The 18,670-nt window shown below is 45.2% G+C and overlaps 2 protein-coding genes across 4 annotated transcripts in view; both read left to right on the plus strand.

Annotated features, from left to right (window-relative positions):
- MTMR9 (myotubularin related protein 9) overlaps nucleotides 1-18,657 on the plus strand; it is a 64,136-nt gene extending 45,479 nt beyond the window's left edge. Inside the window, exons 10-12 of one of the 3 annotated variants that reach the window (XR_010112908.1) lie at nucleotides 8,172-8,264; nucleotides 9,250-9,731; nucleotides 11,117-18,657. Coding sequence is in view for 1 of the 3 variants with exons in the window: in XM_014343670.5 (XP_014199156.1) it covers nucleotides 8,172-8,230 (59 nt within the window). In the remaining 2 variants the exon portion in view is untranslated. Of the gene's footprint in view, nucleotides 1-8,171; nucleotides 8,265-9,249; nucleotides 11,010-11,116 lie in introns of those variants that run through there. The other 2 variants (XR_010112909.1, XM_014343670.5) reach the window with 2 other exon arrangements.
- SLC35G5 (solute carrier family 35 member G5) lies at nucleotides 2,445-6,725 on the plus strand. The gene has a single exon (XM_055116251.2). It carries the CDS (start codon nucleotides 2,608-2,610, stop codon nucleotides 3,622-3,624), a length of 1,017 nt encoding a protein of 338 aa, XP_054972226.2. The 5' UTR covers nucleotides 2,445-2,607; the 3' UTR covers nucleotides 3,625-6,725.
- Nucleotides 18,658-18,670: the final 13 nt, after the last annotated feature.

The following is an 18,670-nucleotide window of genomic DNA, read 5'->3' on the forward strand; positions in this document are numbered from 1 at the left end:
CAAATAGCCTTACACAAAATACTTACTAGTTACAAAGGAGAAAATACTAACTTTATAGTGAAAGGAACTGGTAGATATCACCTTATCTCAGGAAAAGTTAACATCATTAGTAATGGGACATATCAACATCATGTGCCTTCTGATATGATCCATCCAGAAACAGCACCACTGTTGGAGGGAAAAAGCAGTCTTAGGAGTTTTATAGTTTAAAATCTTACATTTAGATCTTAATCCATTCTGCATTAATTTTTGTATATCGTGTAAGGTAAGGGCCCAATTTCATTATTTGCATATGGATATTCAGTTTTTCCCAACACTTTGTTGAAGAGACTGTCCTTTTCCCATTGTGTGGTCTTGTTATTTTTGTTGAAGATTATTTGACCATATGCATATTTATTTCTGTGCACTCTATTCTCTTCCATTGGTCTATATGTCTGTGTTAATCACTGGAAGGCTGAGGTGGGAGGATCACATAGGGCCAGGAGTTCGAAACCAGCATGGGAAACATAACAAGACCGTGTCTTTACAAAAAATTAAAAAATTAGCTAGGCATGATGGTGCTCATCTGCAGTCCTTGCTACTCAGAAGCTGGAGTGGGAAGATCACTTGAGCCCAGGAGTTCCAGGATACAGTGAGCTATGATCATGCCATTGCGTGCCAGCCTGTATAACAGAGACAGATTCTGACTTAAAAAAAAGAAAGAAAGCAGATCACTTATTTTGTATTTAGGTTTGTCTGATGTTAACATTGAAAAGTAACTGAATGTATAGACAACTACATCCTTCAATAATTATAATAATAGCTCCCGCTCCCTTTCCCTCTCACTCTCCCTCTCCCTCTCCCCCTCTCCCTCTCTCCCTGTCTCCCTCTCTCCCTTTCCCCACGGTCTCCCTCTTCCTCTCTTTCCACGGTCTCCCTCTGATGCCGAGCTGAAGCTGGACTGTACTGCTGCCATCTCGGCTCACTGCAACCTCCCTGCCTGATTCTCCTGCCTCAGCCTGCCGAGTGCCTGTGATTGCAGGCGCGCGCCGCCACGCCTGACTGTTTTTCGTATTTTTTTGGTGGAGACGGGGTTTTGCTGTGTTGGCCGGGCTGGTCTCCAGCTCCTAACCGCGAGTGATCCGCCAGCCTCGGCCTCCCGAGGTGCCGGGATTGCAGACGGAGTCTGGTTCACTCAGTGCTCAATGTTGCCCAGGCTGGAGTGCAGTGGCGTGTTCTCGGCTAGCTACAATCTCCACCTCCCAGCCACCTGCCTTGGCCTCCCAAAGTGCTGAGATTGCAGCCTCTGCCCGGCCGCCACCCCGTCTGGGAAGTGAGGAGCGTCTCCACCTGGCCGCCCATCGTCTGGGATGTGAGGAGCTCCTCTGCCCGGCTGCCCAGTCTGGGAAGTGAGGAGCGCCTCTTCCCGGCCGCCATCCCGTCTAGGAAGTGAGGAGCGTCTCTGCCCGGCTGCCCATCGTCTGAGATGTGGGGAGCGCCTCTGCCCGGCCGTGACCCCATCTGGGAGGTGAGCACCTCTGCCTGGCTGCCCCATCTGAGAAGTGAGGAGCCCCTCCACCCGGCAGCTGCCCCTCCACCCGGTAGCTGCCCCATCTGAGAAGTGAGGAGCCCCTCTGCCCGGCAGCCGCACCGTCTGAGAAGTGAGGAGCCCCTCTGCCCGGCAGCCGCACCGTCTGAGAAGTGAGGAGCCCCTCCGCCCGGCAGCCGCCCCGTCTGGGAAGTGAGGAGCCCCTCTGCCCGGCAGCCACCCCGTCTGGGAAGTGAGGAGCCTCTCCGCCCGGCAGCCACCCCATCCAGGAGGGAGTTGAGGGGTCAGCCCCCGCCCGGCCAGCCGCCCGGTCTGGGAGGGAGGTGGGGGGCGCCTCTGCCCGGCCGCCCCTTCTGGGAAGTGAGGAGCCCCTCTGCCAGGCCACCACCCCATCTGGGAGGTGTACCCAACAGCTCATTGAGAACGGGCCATGATGACGATGACGGTTTTCTGGAATAGAAAAGGGGGAAAGGTGGGGAAAAGATAGAGAAATCAGATTGTTGCTGTGTCTGTGTAGAAAGAAGTAGACATGGGAGACTTCATTTTGTTCTGTACTGGGAGGGGTTCTTCTGCCTTGGGATGCTGTTGATCTGTGACCTTGCCCCCAGCCCTGTGCTCTCTGGGGCATGTGCTGTGTCCACTCATGGTTAAATGGATTAAGGGCGGTGCAAGATGTGCTTTGTTAAACAGATGCTTGAAGGCAGCATGCTCGTTAAGAGTCATCACCACTCCCTAATCTCAAGTATCCAGGGACGCAAACACTGCGGAGGGCCACAGGGTCCTCTGCCTAGGAAAACCAGAGACCTTTGTTCACTTGTTTATCTGCTGACCTTCCCTCCACTATTGTCCTATGACCCTGCCAAATCCCTCTCTGTGAGAAACACCCAAGAATGATCAATTAAAAAAAAAAAAAGAAAGAAAAGAAGCAGAGTTGGACTCAGTGGGAAAATAGGTGTGCTACCACCTCAGGAGAGTTCCAGGGAAGAACCCCACCCCCACTCCAATGAGGTCACAATGGCTGGAGCTCTGAGGGGCCCAGGCTCCCTGAGCCAGGAGGAGAGGAGAAAGTCCAAGGAAAGATGGCTGGCAGTCACCCCTACTTCAACCTGCCTGACTCCACACACCCATCGCCGCCCTCCGCTCCACCCAGCCTCCGCTGGTGCCAGCGCTGCCAGCCCTCTGATGCCACCAATGGTCTGCTGGTGGCCCTGCTGGGTGGGGGCCTGCCTGCTGGCTTCGTGGGCCCCCTTTCTCGTATGGCTTACCAGGCTTCCAACCTGCCCTCGCTGGAGCTGCTCATCTGTCGATGCCTCTTCCACCTCCCTATTGCCCTGCCACTTAAACTGCGTGGCGACCCCCTTCTGGGACCTCCTGACATCCGAGGCCGGGCCTGCTTCTGTGCCCTGCTCAACGTCCTCAGCATTGGATGTGCCTACAGTGCGGTTCAGGTGGTGCCCGCTGGCAACGCTGCCACTGTTCGCAAAGGTTCTTCCACCGTCTGCTCCGCCATCCTCACCCTCTGCCTTGAGAGCCAGGGTCTCAGTGGCTACGACTGGTGTGGACTGTTGGGCAGCATCCTAGGACTAATCATCATTGTGGGACCTGGACTCTGGACACTACAGGAGGGGACCATGGGTGTCTACACCGCCCTGGGCTATGTGCAGGCTTTCCTGGGAGGCCTGGCGCTGTCCCTGGGGCTTCTGGTGTATCGTTCTCTGCACTTTCCCTCCTGCCTCCCAACAGTGGCCTTCCTATCTGGCTTGGTGGGGCTGCTGGGCTCTGTGCCAGGCCTCTTTGTGCTGCAGACCCCCGTGTTGCCCAGTGACCTCCTGAGTTGGAGTTGTGTGGGGGCAGTGGGGATCCTCGCCTTGGTCTCCTTCACATGTGTGGGCTATGCGGTCACCAAGGCCCACCCTGCCCTGGTGTGCGCTGTCCTGCATTCCGAGGTGGTGGTGGCCCTTATACTGCAGTATTATGTGCTCCATGAGACTGTGGCACCTTCTGACATCACGGGGGCAGGGATTGTGCTGGGCAGCATTGCCATCATTACAGCCCGGAACCTCAGCTGTGAGAGGACAGGGAAGGTGGAGGAGTGAGATAGAACTTGGGAGCCTGGGGGTTGGGAGGGACAGGGATAAATAAAGGCAAAGACTGAAGACAAAAAAAAAAAAAAATTATAATAATAAACCCTAGGAAAGGGTGAAAGTCTAACTTCCATAGCACATTATAATATTGAGATGTTCAGTTATAATAAAAATATCACAAAGCAGGCAAACAAATGAGAAATCTGGCTCATTTACAGGAATAAAATTAATTGAACTATCCTTAAGGAATCCCAGACTTTGGACTTACTAGACAAAGACTAAACAATTGTCTTAAATATGCACAAAGAGTTAAAAGACAACTAAATGAAATCAGAGAAATGATGTTTGAACAAAATGAGAATATCAATAAAAATATAAAAATTATAGAAAGGAACCAGGTAGAAATTTTGTAGCTGAAACGTGCGACAACTGAGGTGAGAAATTCACTAGAAGGGTTCGATAGAGTTTGTTTGTTTTTTGTTTTTTGCTTTTTTTTTTCTGAGACAGAATCTTGCTCTGTCACACAGGCTGGAGTGCAGTGGCATGATCTCAGCTCACTGTAACATCCGCCTTCTGGGTTCAAGCAGTTCTCCTACATCAGCCTCCCAAGTAGCTGAGATTACAGGTGCATGCCACCACACGCAGCTAATTTTTGTATTTTTAGTAGAGACGAGGTTTCACTATGTTTGCCAGGCTGGTCTCAAACTCCTGACCTCGTGATCTACCCGCCTCGGCCTCCCAAAATGCTGGGATTGCAGGCATTAGCCACCACGCCCAGCCTTCCGTAGAGTTTTTGATCAGGCAGAAGAAAGGATCAGCAAATTTGAAGATAGAATTATTGAAATTATCCACTCTGAGGAGCATAAAGAAAAATAATAAAAATAGTGAATAGACTTCAAGACTTGTAGGATACCATCAAGTGGACCAACATATGGTTTATGAGAGTCCTAGAAAAAAGCAAAAAAGTGTTTTAAAAATGAGGGCTGAAAACATCCCAGATTTGATGAAAGACATAAGTCTACAAATCCAAGAAGCCTCTACAACAACCTCTAATACCATAAACTCAAAGAGATTCATACCAAGACACAGTATATGAAAACTGTCAAAAATCACAAAGAATCTTGAAAGTAGCAAGAGAATCAGCTCATCACATTACAAGGGATCCTAAATGAGATTATCAACTAATTTTTAATTAGAATTAATGGAGGCCAGAAGACAATGGGATGATATACTTTAAATGTTGAAAGAAAATAACCTGTCAACTGAGAATTATATATCCATAAAAACTGTCCTTCAAAAAATAAGGGAGAAATTAAGACATGCCTAGATTTTTAAAAAGCTTAGGGAGCTTGTTACTGTGAGATATGCCCGACAAGAAATGCTAAAGGGGGTCCTTCAGTGAGATGAAAGAACACTAGACAGTAACTTGAACCCATGTGAAGAAAGAAATATCTCCACGACAGATAAATTCTAGGGCAAATATAAAAACCAGTATTATTATAACTTTATAACATCAGTTTTTATTTTCCATAGGAATTAAAAGACAAAAACATAAAAAAGCAATTATAAATCTATGTTAGGGAGCTTGTTACCAGTAGATTTGCCATACAAGAAATGCTAAAGGGAGTCACTGAAGGTGAAATGAAAGGATGGTAGACAGTAACTCAAACCTGAGTGAAGAAATAAATATTTCTGGTTGCTATGGTTTGAATGTCCCCTCTAAAATGCATGTTGAAATTTAATTGCCATTGTGATGGTATTAAGAGGTGGAACCTTTAAGAGATGATTAGGTCATAAGGGCTCTGCCCTCATATATGGATTAATGCCATTATCATGGGAGTGAGTTAGTTATCATGGAAGTGGGTTCCTGATAAAGATTCTGAAATTCAGCCCCGATCCTTTTCTGTCTCACACACTGTCTTGTCCTTCCACCTTTTGCCATGGGATGAGGCAGCACAAACGCCCTCACCAGATGCTGGCACCATGCTCTTGGACTTCCCAGCTTCCAGAGCCTTGAGCCAGATAAACTTGTATATAAATTATCCAGTCTGTAGTACTCTGTTATAGTAGCAGAAAAATGGACTAAGACACTGGTAAAGTAAATACAATGGCAAATATAAAAAAACAGTATTAATGTAATTTTGGCTTGTAACTCCACCTTTTATTTTCTAAGGAATCAAAAGACAGGCATAAAAATAAATGTTATTGAGCACTCAATGTATAAAGATTTGGGACATCAATAACAAAGGGCGTGGGACAGAGCTGTATAGGCATACGTTTTTCTATACTATTAAAGTTAACTTGGAATAAGTTTAGATTAGACTGTTTAAACTTTAGGTTGTTATGTGTAATGCTTATGGTAACCACAAGGAAAATATCTATGGAAAACACAAGAAGAAATGAGAAGGGAATCAAAAGATATCACTACCAAAAATAAATAAACTAAGCACGAAAGACAGTTGTTATGGGGAAAGTGAGGGGCAAGAAAGTAACAAAACATACAGGAAAGAAGTAAGAAAACAGCAGAAGTCCTTATCAGTGATTACATTAAATGTAATCACTTTTCAATCAGAAGGCAGACAATGACGGAATGGAAAAAAGAATGATGTCCCATGTATGCAAGGCTGATTTAAATGTTAAATGTTAAATCAGCCTTCAGTTCAGCCAGTCAGTTAATGTAATCCATAACATCAACAGACTAAAGAAGAAAAACCACATGGTCATATCAGTAAATGCAGAAAAAGCTTTTCACAAAATCCAAAACTTTATGCTAAAACTCTTAGTAAACTAGGAATAGAGTGGAACTTCCTCAGTTTGACAAAGAACATCTTTTAAAAATTCTGCAGCTAACATACTTAATGGTGAGAAGCTTGCCTGCTAATATCAGGAACAAGACAAGCATGTGCACTCTCACCACTCCTTTCAACCTTGTATGGGAAATTATAACTAATGCAATAAGACAGAAACAGAAAATAAAAAGTATACAGATTGGGAAGGAAGAAACAAAACTCTTTGTTCACAGATGATATGATTTTCTATGTAGAAAGTCTAAAATAAGCAACCATAATCTCCTAGAACTAATAAACAGTTATAGCAAGGTTGCAGGGTGCATGGTTAATTTACAAAATTCAATTGCTTTCCTATCTGTCAGCAACGAACAAATGAAATTTGACATTTAAAAATATCATTTACATTAGCAGCTCCCCAAAATTAAGTACTTAGATATAAATCTAACAAAATATATACAAAATCTACATGAAGAAAGCTACGAAGTTCTGATGAAGGAAATCAGAGATGAACTAAATAAATATAGAGATATTCTATGTTCATGGATGGGACGAATCAATATTGTCAAGATATCAGTGCTTCCCATCTTGATCTAGATTCCATGCAATCTCAATCAAAATCTTATTTTGTGGATAGTGACAAACTTCTTCTGAAGTTTATGAGAAGCAAAACCCATAATAGCCAGCACAATATTGAAGGAGAAGAACAAAGTTGAGGACTGACAATACTCAACTTCAAGATTTATTATAAAGCCACGTTAATCAAGACCGTATTTCTTGCCTAGCTTCTGGTACTTTGCTGGCAGTCTGTGGCATTAATTGGCCTGTAGTAGCATTACCTTGATCTCTGCCTTCATCTATACATGGCATACTCCCTGTGTGCATGTCTCTGTGTTCAAATTTCCCCTTTTATTTTCTAGTCTTACTGGATTATATCGCACCCTAATGACCTCATCTCAACTAATTACATCTGCAATAACCCTATTTCCAAATAAGGTTATGTTCTGGGAGTTCGGACTTCAACACGTGAAGTTGGGGGGAGGACACAATTAAACTCACAAGAAATACCATGGTAGTGAATAACATTCTATCCTCAGATAGCAGAAGTATTACAGACAAGGAATGCATAGCTGCATACAGAATATATACATTTTGGTGAGGACAAATCACTCCTTCATGATAAAAGAGGTACAATGTAATCAACCTTCTACCAGGTGGCTGGCTGCTTCCAACCCTCAGAAAAGAGTGCCATATCAAGAGCTCAGCATTAGATTCTGGTGTTGATAGGTTGGGTAGTGAGCAGTGGCAGTAGCCAGACTGGTCTTGCCCAGAGGAAGTCCATGTTGCTGAGTCTATGCATAGCCTCCATCCCTACCACATGACTACTTTGTATTTGGTTCCATTAACCAGGACCTGGGGTGGCTGGAGAAAGAGGCTGACTGATCCTTTGGCTCTATGACCCATAGGCTGTGTCAGCGTGTCCACCTGATTATTGAAAACCTCCTCTGTCTCAGATTCCCTTTGGTGAACATTCACACCGAAATATAAAATCTTCACACTCTATGCCCAGTCTGAAAGGTGTATTTAAAATACTTCTTTAGTCTTCCTTGACATTAACCTTCCAATCTTGTTCTTTACAATTTCCTGGGCAGCCAGCCAAACCATTATTCACTGTCCATGAATTGATGTAGATAAGTACTTTTGGCCATCTCCAATGCCAGGAAAGTAAGCAAATATACCCTTAAAGTTATTTGGAATATTTCTGCTCAACAGGTCCAATATTTTTCTTCCTCTGTGTGCTGGTCATAAGGAAATCTTCAGGACGCCAGTGATGCCAGCTAAACGAGAGCAGGCAATGCAGCAGAAGTAAGTGTGAAAGGGATCGGAATCACCTGCACATACAACTTTCTAGTGCATTCTGGACTTGCTCAAGCACCATCCACTATACCATTTCCACTTGGGATGGATTGCTATTGTATGCATCCAACTGTTTAGCTTGGAAAGTCAGATAACTCCCAGTTCATAATGAGTACCTCAGGTTGCAGGAGTTCTTGATGACTCATGGTCTAATAGCAAGCCAGAAGCTGTTTTTCAAAGAGAAAATGGTAATCTGCAGAAGGGGGCGTTGTTTTGCTGCAAAATCTTAGAGTTCTGGACTGTTATCTACTGGGACTTGTCAGAGGCTACATACAGCATTCTTCCTTGCCACAGACACCAAATATCACTAGATCGCTGAGTAGCAATGCAGCTTGCACTGCATTCTAGACTTGTTGCCTAGACTTCTCTTGCTCTCGTAGCCACTCAGAACAAGCAGACTAATGGGTTACTTTATAGTAACTTAAGTAGCTGTAAGAAGTATACTCAAATGTGACATATGTTGCCTCCAAAATCCAAAAAGGCTCATGATGCATCACTGCACTTGGTTTTTAGTAATAGGTGGTACAAGGTGCAGTAACTTCTCTTTCACCTTGGATGTCTTAACATTCTCCAGACCATCACTCACCAATAACTTCATCAAACTGGCAGGGCCCTGAATTTTTGTGGGGTTTTTCCTCTACCCTCTGCCTTGCATATGTCTTCCTCAGACATCTCAGGTACTTGTCACTTCCTGTTCATCAGATCCAATCAGCTTCATGTATTCAATGAAGTGGTCCGGTGTGATAGTCTAAGAATGTCAAAACAATTGAGATTTCTGCATTCTATGTATGGCAGAGACCAGGAGTGTTCACATAGCCCTGGGGCAAAACTGTGAAAGTAGACTCGGTCCTGCTAGGGAAAAGCAAACTATTTCTCATGATCCTTGAGAAAATAAATTTTTAACACATTTGCCATATCTCTCATTGCATTCTAGGTACCAGTGACTGAATTCATGTGCTCCGGTAAAGGTAGAGAGACAGATTCCTGTCACTTCCTACTCTGCTATCTTCTTGATGTCACTCTTGAGGTTGAGTCTTCACAAGATAGTACCTGTCCTCCTAGGATTTACTGCCACCACCTCTCAAGGATTCTATGACAATGAATATAATCAAATCTCAAATGGTTCCTGCTGTAGTTCCCCAAGGAATTGTTCACAGCAGCTTCAGGACCTGGCTAATATGTCCAAGGAGAACATGTCTGGGAATGGATCTTGAGGGAGCACTGAGACTTGTGGGGAAAAGATTGGGAAAGGAGGAGCAATGATTTGGAGACACTGTCCCATGACTCAGAATTTAGCGTCCTGGCAAGGACATCTGGAGCTGATGCTTGGAAAAATGATGGTCTTTAGTAAATGAGGTAGGGATGCCAGAACTTCCTCGGCAGAGTATTGAAGAATGAGTCAAAAGGCACGTGGAGGTGGGTATGATTGCATGAATTCATTATATGGACCAGCTTCTGTTGTTCTCCGGAGTGTCCAGAGGTCTTCCCATCATAATAGCAATAAGAAATGTGCTAGTGAGGTGGCCCTGGCCTTGTTGGGAAGCTCAGTGGTGGTGACCTTTGTAGGCTGGAGTTCGTTGTAGGGGAAGTGGCTCTATTGAACCGGGCTCCATAGTGTCGATGGTGAGGATAGAATTTCAGAATAGCAGAGGACAGATGGCAACAATTAATCTTCAGTGGAAAGGTAGACATAATTCCTGTAATGGGAAGCAAAGCTGGAATGGTGACCAGGGGAACCTTTTCCACAGCGATCTGTGGCAATGGCCAATAGACCATGGCATTCATATGGATGAGACTGGCACCCAATGAGGTCACTGCTTTGCCTTATACAAAATATGATTAAGAATGGGTGAGTTGAAGGCTGATGTCAGCTGGCACGATGAAAAATTACATTTTTTGCTCAGTTTCTAAATCTGAAATATTCTAAGACCCAGAGTCTGCGGATTGAGGAGAGGTAGTTCCTTTTAAGGAGTGACTCTGCAACACCATGGCAACTTTAGACAGTAGCAATTTCCCTCAATCCTTCTCTAAAGAGACACGTGGTCATTTACCAGAATAATTTTATGCTGGGAAGAAGGGAATCCATAGCTCTTTTGAGGGCTGTTAGATATAACATCTGAACTGATAATGCCGTGGGACTCCTGATGCCACCATGACTGCTTTTAGAGTAGGGTCATATAGTGGCCAGGTTATAGGACATTGTGTGCCCCCTGTGCAAGGCCATGTCACAGTGGCAGAGACTGGCACCATTCTCCAGGACTAAAGGATGCAGGGGTGTCAATCCCCTTAACATTTCTTTTTAATTCATCAGTCTGACCCCTGCAAATCCAGTTAGGTCATGGTGGTTGATAGTGATCTATTATAATCTTAATTAAGTGGTAGCTCCAATCAAACAGCTGCTAGGCCCAGATGTTGCACCTTTACTAGAACACACCTACAAAGCCTCTGACAATTGGTATACTATTTATCTGGCAAATGTGTTCTTTTCAGAAACTATTCCCTTGGAAGAGTCAGTATACATTCATGATATGGCCCCAGGCCTTTAATAATTATTCATTCTCTATCACAATACAGTCCAAAGGGTCCTTAATCATTTGGCTATTCTATAGAACAGGGATCAGCAAACTCAGATCTGTAGGCCAAATCTGGCCCGCTGCCTGTTTTTGTAAATAAAGTTTTATTCGAACAGACACACTCCTTTGCTTATGTACAGTAATGTCTATGGCTGCTTTCACTCTATGACGGCAGAGGTGAGTAGCTGTGACAATAAAATAGAGTATTTACAATCTGTTCCCTTACAGAAAGTTTGCTGACCTCTGCTCTGGAACATCAGGCTGCTCCCTATGTTGGTGAATCACGTTTGTCAGAGCTGGGGAGCAGAAGTGGTGAGTACGTTGGGTGCCTCGGTAAGACTCATGAATTCCAGAGAATGGAAGATAGACCTAGAAAAGATTCAGGGGCCTGCCACATTGGTGGAGTTTTTGGAGGTCTGGTGGTCTGGGCATGCTGAGGCATCCTTTTCAAGATAAAGCCATTAACTTATTCAAGCTTGCACCTCCTACCTCTAAGAGACAGGCACAGCACTTGGTTAGGCCTCTTCTATTTCATAGACAGCAGATTCACTCATGAGAATACCACTGGATCCATTTATCAGGTGACTTGAAAGGCTGCCAGTTTTGAGGTGGGCCTCAAAGATCAAGAGGAGGCTTTGCAGTGAGTTCTAGCTGCCATACAAGCAGCTCGCTGCCTTGGGCCATGTGACTCATGCATTGGACATCATGGTGCTGGAGGTATCCATGTAGCTAAGTCTTCTACCTGCATTGAGAAGCAATGGTTGCCTGGCTGCGTGGTGGGGGGAAGGCTTCTCCAGGGGCCTGCTGGAGGGGGATTTCCCCTTTTTTAGGGGAAAGGATCTCTGTTGGGTATGGGGTACCAACAAGGGCTAAGAAGTGAAGTGTAAGTAAAGGGCACATTGTATTACCATTTTGACCTGGTGGATGTTTTGAGTCTGTTCATAAATACAAATATTCAATAAATATCATGCATATATCAAGTTTTCTCATCAAGAAATTATTATTATTATTGAGACAGGGTCTCCCTCTATTGCCCAGGCTGGTGTGCAGTGGCATGATCATGGCTCACTGCAGCCTCGACCTCCCTGGGCTCAATTGATCCTCCCACCTCAGCCTCCCAAGTAGCTAGGACCACAGGTGTGCACCACCACACCTGGCTTTGCTTTGCTTTGCTTTCCTGTTTTTTTGAGACGGAGTTTCCGTCTTGTCACCCAGGCTGGAGTGTAATGGCATGATCATGACTCACTGCAGCCTCGACCTCCCTGGGTTCAATTTATCCTCACACCTCAGCCTCCCAAGTAGCTAGAACCACAGGTGTGCACCACCACACCTGGCTTATTTTTCTGTGTTCCTTTTTTTTTTTTTTTGCAGGGTGGGGGAGGGGCGGAGTTTCCCTCTTGTTGCCTGGGCTGGAGTGCAATGGTGTGATCTCGGCTCATTGCAACCTCTGCCTCCCAGGTTCAAGTGATTCTCCTGCCTCAGCCTCCCGAGTAGCTGGGATTACAGGTCCCAGCCACCATGCCTGGCTAATTTTTGTAATTTTAGCAGAGACCATGTTGGTGAGGCTGGTCTCGAACTCCTGACCTCAGGTGATTCACCCACCTTGGCCTCCCAAAGTGCTGAGGTTACAGGCTACAGGCATGAGCCATGGCACCTGGCCTTATTTTTCTCTTTCTTTTTATTTATTTATTTGCATTTTTTGTAGAGATGGGGTTTTGCCATGTTGTCCAGCCTGGTCTTGAACTCCTGGGCTCAAGCAATCTTCCTGCCTTGGATTCCCGAAGTGCTGGGATTACAGGCATGAGTCACTGCACCTAGCCAAGAAAGTGTTTTCTAATGCTAACTCTGGAGATTTGCTCAAATCAAGGTGACTTCCCTATCTGTCAGAATTTTAAGATTCATTTAATGACTGTGTTACCTTCTCCAGAGAGGGATAAGGAATTGGGCCATGTGGTCATGAAGTTTGAGAAGTCTCAAGATTTACAAGTTGGAGACCGTGGAGAGCTGATGATGTGTTGCGGCATGAGTCCGAAGGACCGAGCATTAGGAGAGCCGATGGTCTAATTTCCAGTTTGAGTCCAAGTCTAAAGGCAGGAAAAGACCAACGTCCCAGTGACCATCAGGCAGAGCCAGTGAATTCTCTCTTACCCTGTCTTTTGTTCTAGTCAGGCCTTCAATGGCTTGGATAAGACCCACCCACGTTGGGGAGGGCACTCTCCTTCATTCAGTCCACTACTGTAAATGCTAATCTCATCCAGAAATATCTGGAAACCCTGTGGCCCAGTCAAGTTGATATAGAAAATTAACCATTACAATGACAACGAGACAGAAACTGCAGGACACAAAGAGAGACTGGCTTATGTCTTATCACGTGCCATGCCCAGACAAACTTGGGTTACAGAAGTTTTGTCAGATAATTTGTTTATGGCTATGTGCCAACATTTAATTACAATCTTGTATACTGGGAGAAGATCTCTAATAGGCCAATTCAAAGGTTTACTCTAGATAGGGACATTTCATGCGAAAGGTGAATTATTAGGGCAACAGTCCACAGAGCATGGTCTCTGGGCCAGCAACATGAGCCTCATCTGGAAACTCGCTAGAAATACACCCTCAGACCCCACCCTATCCCTACTGAATAAAAAACTCTGGCGTAGGGACCAGAAATCTGTGTTTTAACAAGCTCTGCAGGTGATTCTGTTACATGCACAGTTTGATAACTACTGGACTTGGTAATAATTGTTAGGCTAAATGTTTAAAGAAAAAGTCTGGTTCAACGTCACCAGCTTCCTAACCATCAGCAGTCAACCAAGAGGTGGAGGTTAGTAGGTAACTAGCTTATCAGAGCAAGTCGTAATCAAAGAGTCCATGAAGCAGTTTTTTGTTTTGTTTTGTTTCATAAATAGTAATTTCTCTCTAGAAGGAGGTTGTGAATTACAGGACATGGCTTGGATTTTTATTTTAGATGTTACCAGCATTGCTTTCATTGCTTCTGCTGGAAGGTGGAAATCTTCAAGGGTCTAAGTAATTCTTAGACCAATGAAGTGTCAAGGATGGCCTTCTACAAATAACGGAGAAAGAGGGTGTCCATAGCCTACAGAACTTTCTCTCAGAATTTCTGGGTCAGTGCTGTTCTGTGGGAATCTAATATGAGCCATATATATAATTTAAAAATTTCTATTAATCACACAAGAGTAAAAAAACAGGTGAAATGAATTGTAATATGTTTTATTTAACTTACCTTACTAAAAATATTTTCCATTTAACATACAATATGAAATTCATTAACAGATAGTCACATTTTTAAACGCCATATCTTCAAAATCTGGTGTTTGAGAGCACATTTCAGTTCAAACTAGCTACGTTGCAAGGATTTAATAGCCCTATGTGGCTAGTGACTATTGTATGGAACATTATCGTTCTAGACCCTCTACTCCTGCAACTGGAAGGGGAGACCTGGTGCTTTTATTTATTTATTTACTTTTTCATTAAATAACTAAGGACAGAAGTTGTGGCTTGATGATGTAATTTACTTGCATGTTCCCTGGGGCTTAATTTCTTTAGTCATTCTGGGCATAATTCCCTGTCCAGGCAATGCTATTAGACCTTATACAGAAACAAGCCTCTCCCTTCATATTTTAAAGCACTGTGGGATCTTGAAATGAAGCATGGAATTTGCATATTTTGTCCATTCTTCCTGAACCATACATCTAGGTATCTTAAGCGAACAAACTAAAACAGAATGTTTTGGTATGTCCTGTTTAGCAACTTATTGTCACAAATGTATTCACATTCTCTAATTGCATAAGAAGAAAAAAATCTTTTCATTTAGAAATTTAAGCCTGTAATCGATTTTCTATGAGTGATTTCATTTTCCCTCCTTTTCCTTTTTCTTTTACTGAATTTTATTTGTAATTCATTACTTTCTATTAAATTTTGCAACAAAGATTTGATTCAGTATCCAGTGATTTTGCTCCTTGCAGGTTTAAACCATTTCTCCCATTGTCAGTCTACTTTCGTGGTCATTATTTCTACAAAGTATATTTTTCCCAAGTGAAATTTTACATATGAACATTTGTCAGGAAGCTCTTTAGTCATTTTTACCTAGTAACAAATTTTACTTTTTTTTTTCTTATCAAGATACTTTTTAAAGTTTTTATTTTAAGATCTTTTTTGTTAGTTTTCTTTCTTGAGATGGACTCTTGCTCTGTCACCTAGGCTGGAGTGCAGTGGTGCGATCTTGGCTCACTGAAACCTCTGCCTCCCAGGTTCAAGCGATTCTTATGCCTCAGCCTCCCAAGTAGCTGGGATTGCAGGCACGTGGCACTAAGCCTGACTAATTTTTTTTTTTTTTTAGTAGAGACAGAGTTTCACCATGTTGGCCAGGCTGGTCTCAAACTCCTGACCTCAAGTGATCCACTTGCCTCAGCCTCCCAAAGTGCTGGGATTACAGGCTTGAGCCACCATGCCTGGGCAACATCATTTTAGACAGACAAGGTTGCAAAAATAGTACAGTTCCTTTGAACCCTTCACCCAGTGCCCCCTTATATTAACCTCTTACATAACTGTAGTACAACTCTAATGGAGAAGTAATCTATAAGGAAGTAAAAAGGGCACTGTACTATGAACTAAACTAGAAAGTTTATTCGTGTTTCACTGGTTTTTCCACTGATGCTCTTTTTCTGTCCCAAGATCTAATCCAGGATTTCACGTGACAGTTCCTCAGTCTTCCTGTCTTTTGTGACCTTGAGACTTCTGAAGGGTACTGGTCAGTTATCTTGTAGGAATGTTCCTCCATTTGGGTTGTCTAATGTTTTCTCATAATGAGATTGTGCATTGTTGGGCAGGAAAACCTCCAGGGTGCTGCGCTCTTCCCAGCGCCTCCTCTGTCAACACGTTTCTGGAGAGGTAAACCTGGGTCACGTGGTTAAGGTGGTGATGCCAGTTTTTTTCACTGCAAAGTTACTATTTTTCCCTTTGTTATTGATAAACATCTATTTTGGGAGAGATGCTTTGAGACTATGCAAATATCCTGCTTCTCCTTAGGCTTTCCTAGCTAATTTTGCCACATGTGGGGACCCTGCCTGCAGCAATGATTGCAGTAGTGTTTCAGTGGTGATTTGCCATGTCTCTCATTCCTTCCACATGTATTAATTGGAATTCTGCAAGAAAGAGTTGTCGGCCAGGCTGCAGTGAGCTGAGATCATGTCACTGCCCTCCAGCCTGGGCGAGAGTGAGATCTTGCCTCGAAGAAAAAAAAGAGTTGCCCCTTCCCCCTATTTAGTCACTCATTCAGTTATTTATTTATATGAATATAGACTAGAGGCTATTTGTTCTTATTTATTTTTTTATTTGGGTTTGTGATTTTAGCGCCAAAATCTCAACCGTGAAAATGGAGAGAAATTCTGAATATTATCACTCCGTAATTTAGGACAGAAACTTACTTTGCAGACAGAAGCCAAAGGGTCTGAGGAGGACACAGGCTCACTGGGAGGACTGGAGAAGCAGCCTGAAGGGGCAGAAACCCAAGGCGGTCCTAGAGCCAGGAAGCCCTTGGCAGTGTCCCTGGGCCCCGGGACTGGCCTCAGAGGGCCTCTGCTGGTGGGGACAGGATTTAAATCTCAGATAGTGTCTGCTCCTTGACTGAGGAGGGCGAGGACTGACGCCATTCACTTCAGCCTCTTTGCATGGGGAAGAGAGGAAGTAGATGCTAGGTAGCCAGCAACCACCCACTTTTCAGTCCCTGGAATCCCCAAGAACAAAGGTTGAAGCTATGGTCTGTGCCCCCGCCCGACCGCCCGCCATTCCCCAATGCAGACCAGAGGCAGTATCAGCGGATCGCTCTACTCCGCAGCGCTCCCACCTGTAATCCTGATGCAGGGCAGGTGAGCCCCAAAGTGGAGCTTCCACCAGGAGGGTTCTTGGCTTTGCCCAAGAAAGAATTCAAGGGCAAGCCAGAGGTAGAAGAAAACAGCTTTATTGAAGAGGCAGGGTTACAGCTCCGTGACTGCTCCTGCAGAGCAGGGCTCCCCCATAGGCAGAGAGCAGCAGCTCAGGGCAGTTTTGCAGTCATATATATATATATATATATATATATATATATATATATATATATACACACATACATACATACACATACATACATACACACACACACATATACATACACACACACACACTTTTAATTGCATACAGATTAAGGGGCGGTTTATGCAGAAATTTCTAGGGAAGGGGTGGTAATTATTGGGTTACTGCCATGGTAAGGGGCGGTAACTCCCTGGTATTGCCATGGCAACGGTAAACTGACGTGGCACCCTGGTGGTCCTATCTGATGGAAAGCTGCTTTGGCCCTGACCTTGCTTTAGTTTGTCCTCAATCTGGTCTGGTGTCTGAGACCCGCCCCCTACCTCAATCCCACTCAAGGCGAGCTTGATATCCTCTTCCATCCACCACCAAGTTTGTGGAGAACGGAAAATAGCTCCTCATGATATGATAAGGAGTATTACAAAGGGCAACGAGGCAGGGACAGGTTGCCTGGGTCAGCATTCTGGTCCCCCGTGGCCTTGATCCCATCTCGTCACGTCTCTGGGGGTATGGTGGTCTCGGTAATCTCAAGTCTCTTGAGATGCCAAAAGTCTGAAACCCCTACCTCCGTGGGCAGTTCGGTAGACCACAGAACCGTAGTCATTTTAGATTGCATTAATAACACTTCAGGCGGGGAGACTACGCTGAGCAGAATGCACGGTGATCATGACCTAGTCGACATATTTCAAGCGCGCCAGAGGCAGAGCCATCTTCAGGGATCAAGTCAAAGGAGAAGCTGAAAAAAACGGCGCCTGGCTAGCCCGCTAAACAAAACGAGATAGATTTCACAAAATCACAGATTCTTAATGTCAGAAGACACCTTAGAGTTGTTTCTCCCAAACCGAAGGCGCCTGCAAGTCACTTGGGGATCCTGTTAAAATGCAGATTCCCTGGTTCGGTAGGTCTGGAGTGGGGGCTGCTTTGTCCAGAGACCACACCGTGGGTCCAACCTTCACAGCACACTGGAATCGCTTTAAGAGCTTAAAAAAATACTTAGATCTGGGCTTCTCCGTCCCCGTCCCCCCAGCCCCGGAGATTCTGTCATTTGGTCCGGGGGCAGCCTGGGCGTTTGGAGGTTAAAAAGCTCCCAGGTGATTGCAATATGCAGCGGAATTTGAGAACCAGCGCCTTGGACCCAGCTTCTTAAGGTACTGCGCGCACCGGCGTCCCGCTGGGGGCGCGAGAGCCCCACCCCCAGAGATGCTGACTCAGCAAGTCGGGAGGGGTTGGGGTGGGACCTGCCAATTTGCATTTCCAACCGGCGCCCAGGTGACGCTGACTCTGCTGGTCTGCCGTCTTGGAGGTCACCTAATTTTTCAGCGATGCCTCCCAGCTGGGGAGGCCAAGAAGTGCCTCGCTCAAGGTCTCCCCCATACCCGACCTCCAGACCGTCAATCCTGGGCCAGCTACACCGCAAACCTTTCCAGCTGTCTCTCCTGCGCCCTGCGTTTCTTCCCCACGTCACTTGCCAGGGAGCCGCTAAACAGCAAGACCGCGCGCTCTGCGGCTCCAGAGTGCGGATTTCGGTCGCGTGTGGCTCTGACCGCGTCGCCCCATCCCTGGCGGGGCCACGCACGGACGCCATGGCTGGCGTCGCGGAGGGGGGCGATGAGCGCGGACTCTCCCGGGTCCCTGACTGTCCCTGAGTCCTCCCTGCGGGGGACGTGCGCGGCCCGCCCCCCGCGGCGCCACGCGGCC

Source organism: Pan paniscus, chromosome 7 (genome assembly GCF_029289425.2).
Source record: "Pan paniscus chromosome 7, NHGRI_mPanPan1-v2.0_pri, whole genome shotgun sequence".
In the NCBI taxonomy this organism is placed as follows: domain Eukaryota; kingdom Metazoa; phylum Chordata; class Mammalia; order Primates; family Hominidae; genus Pan; species Pan paniscus.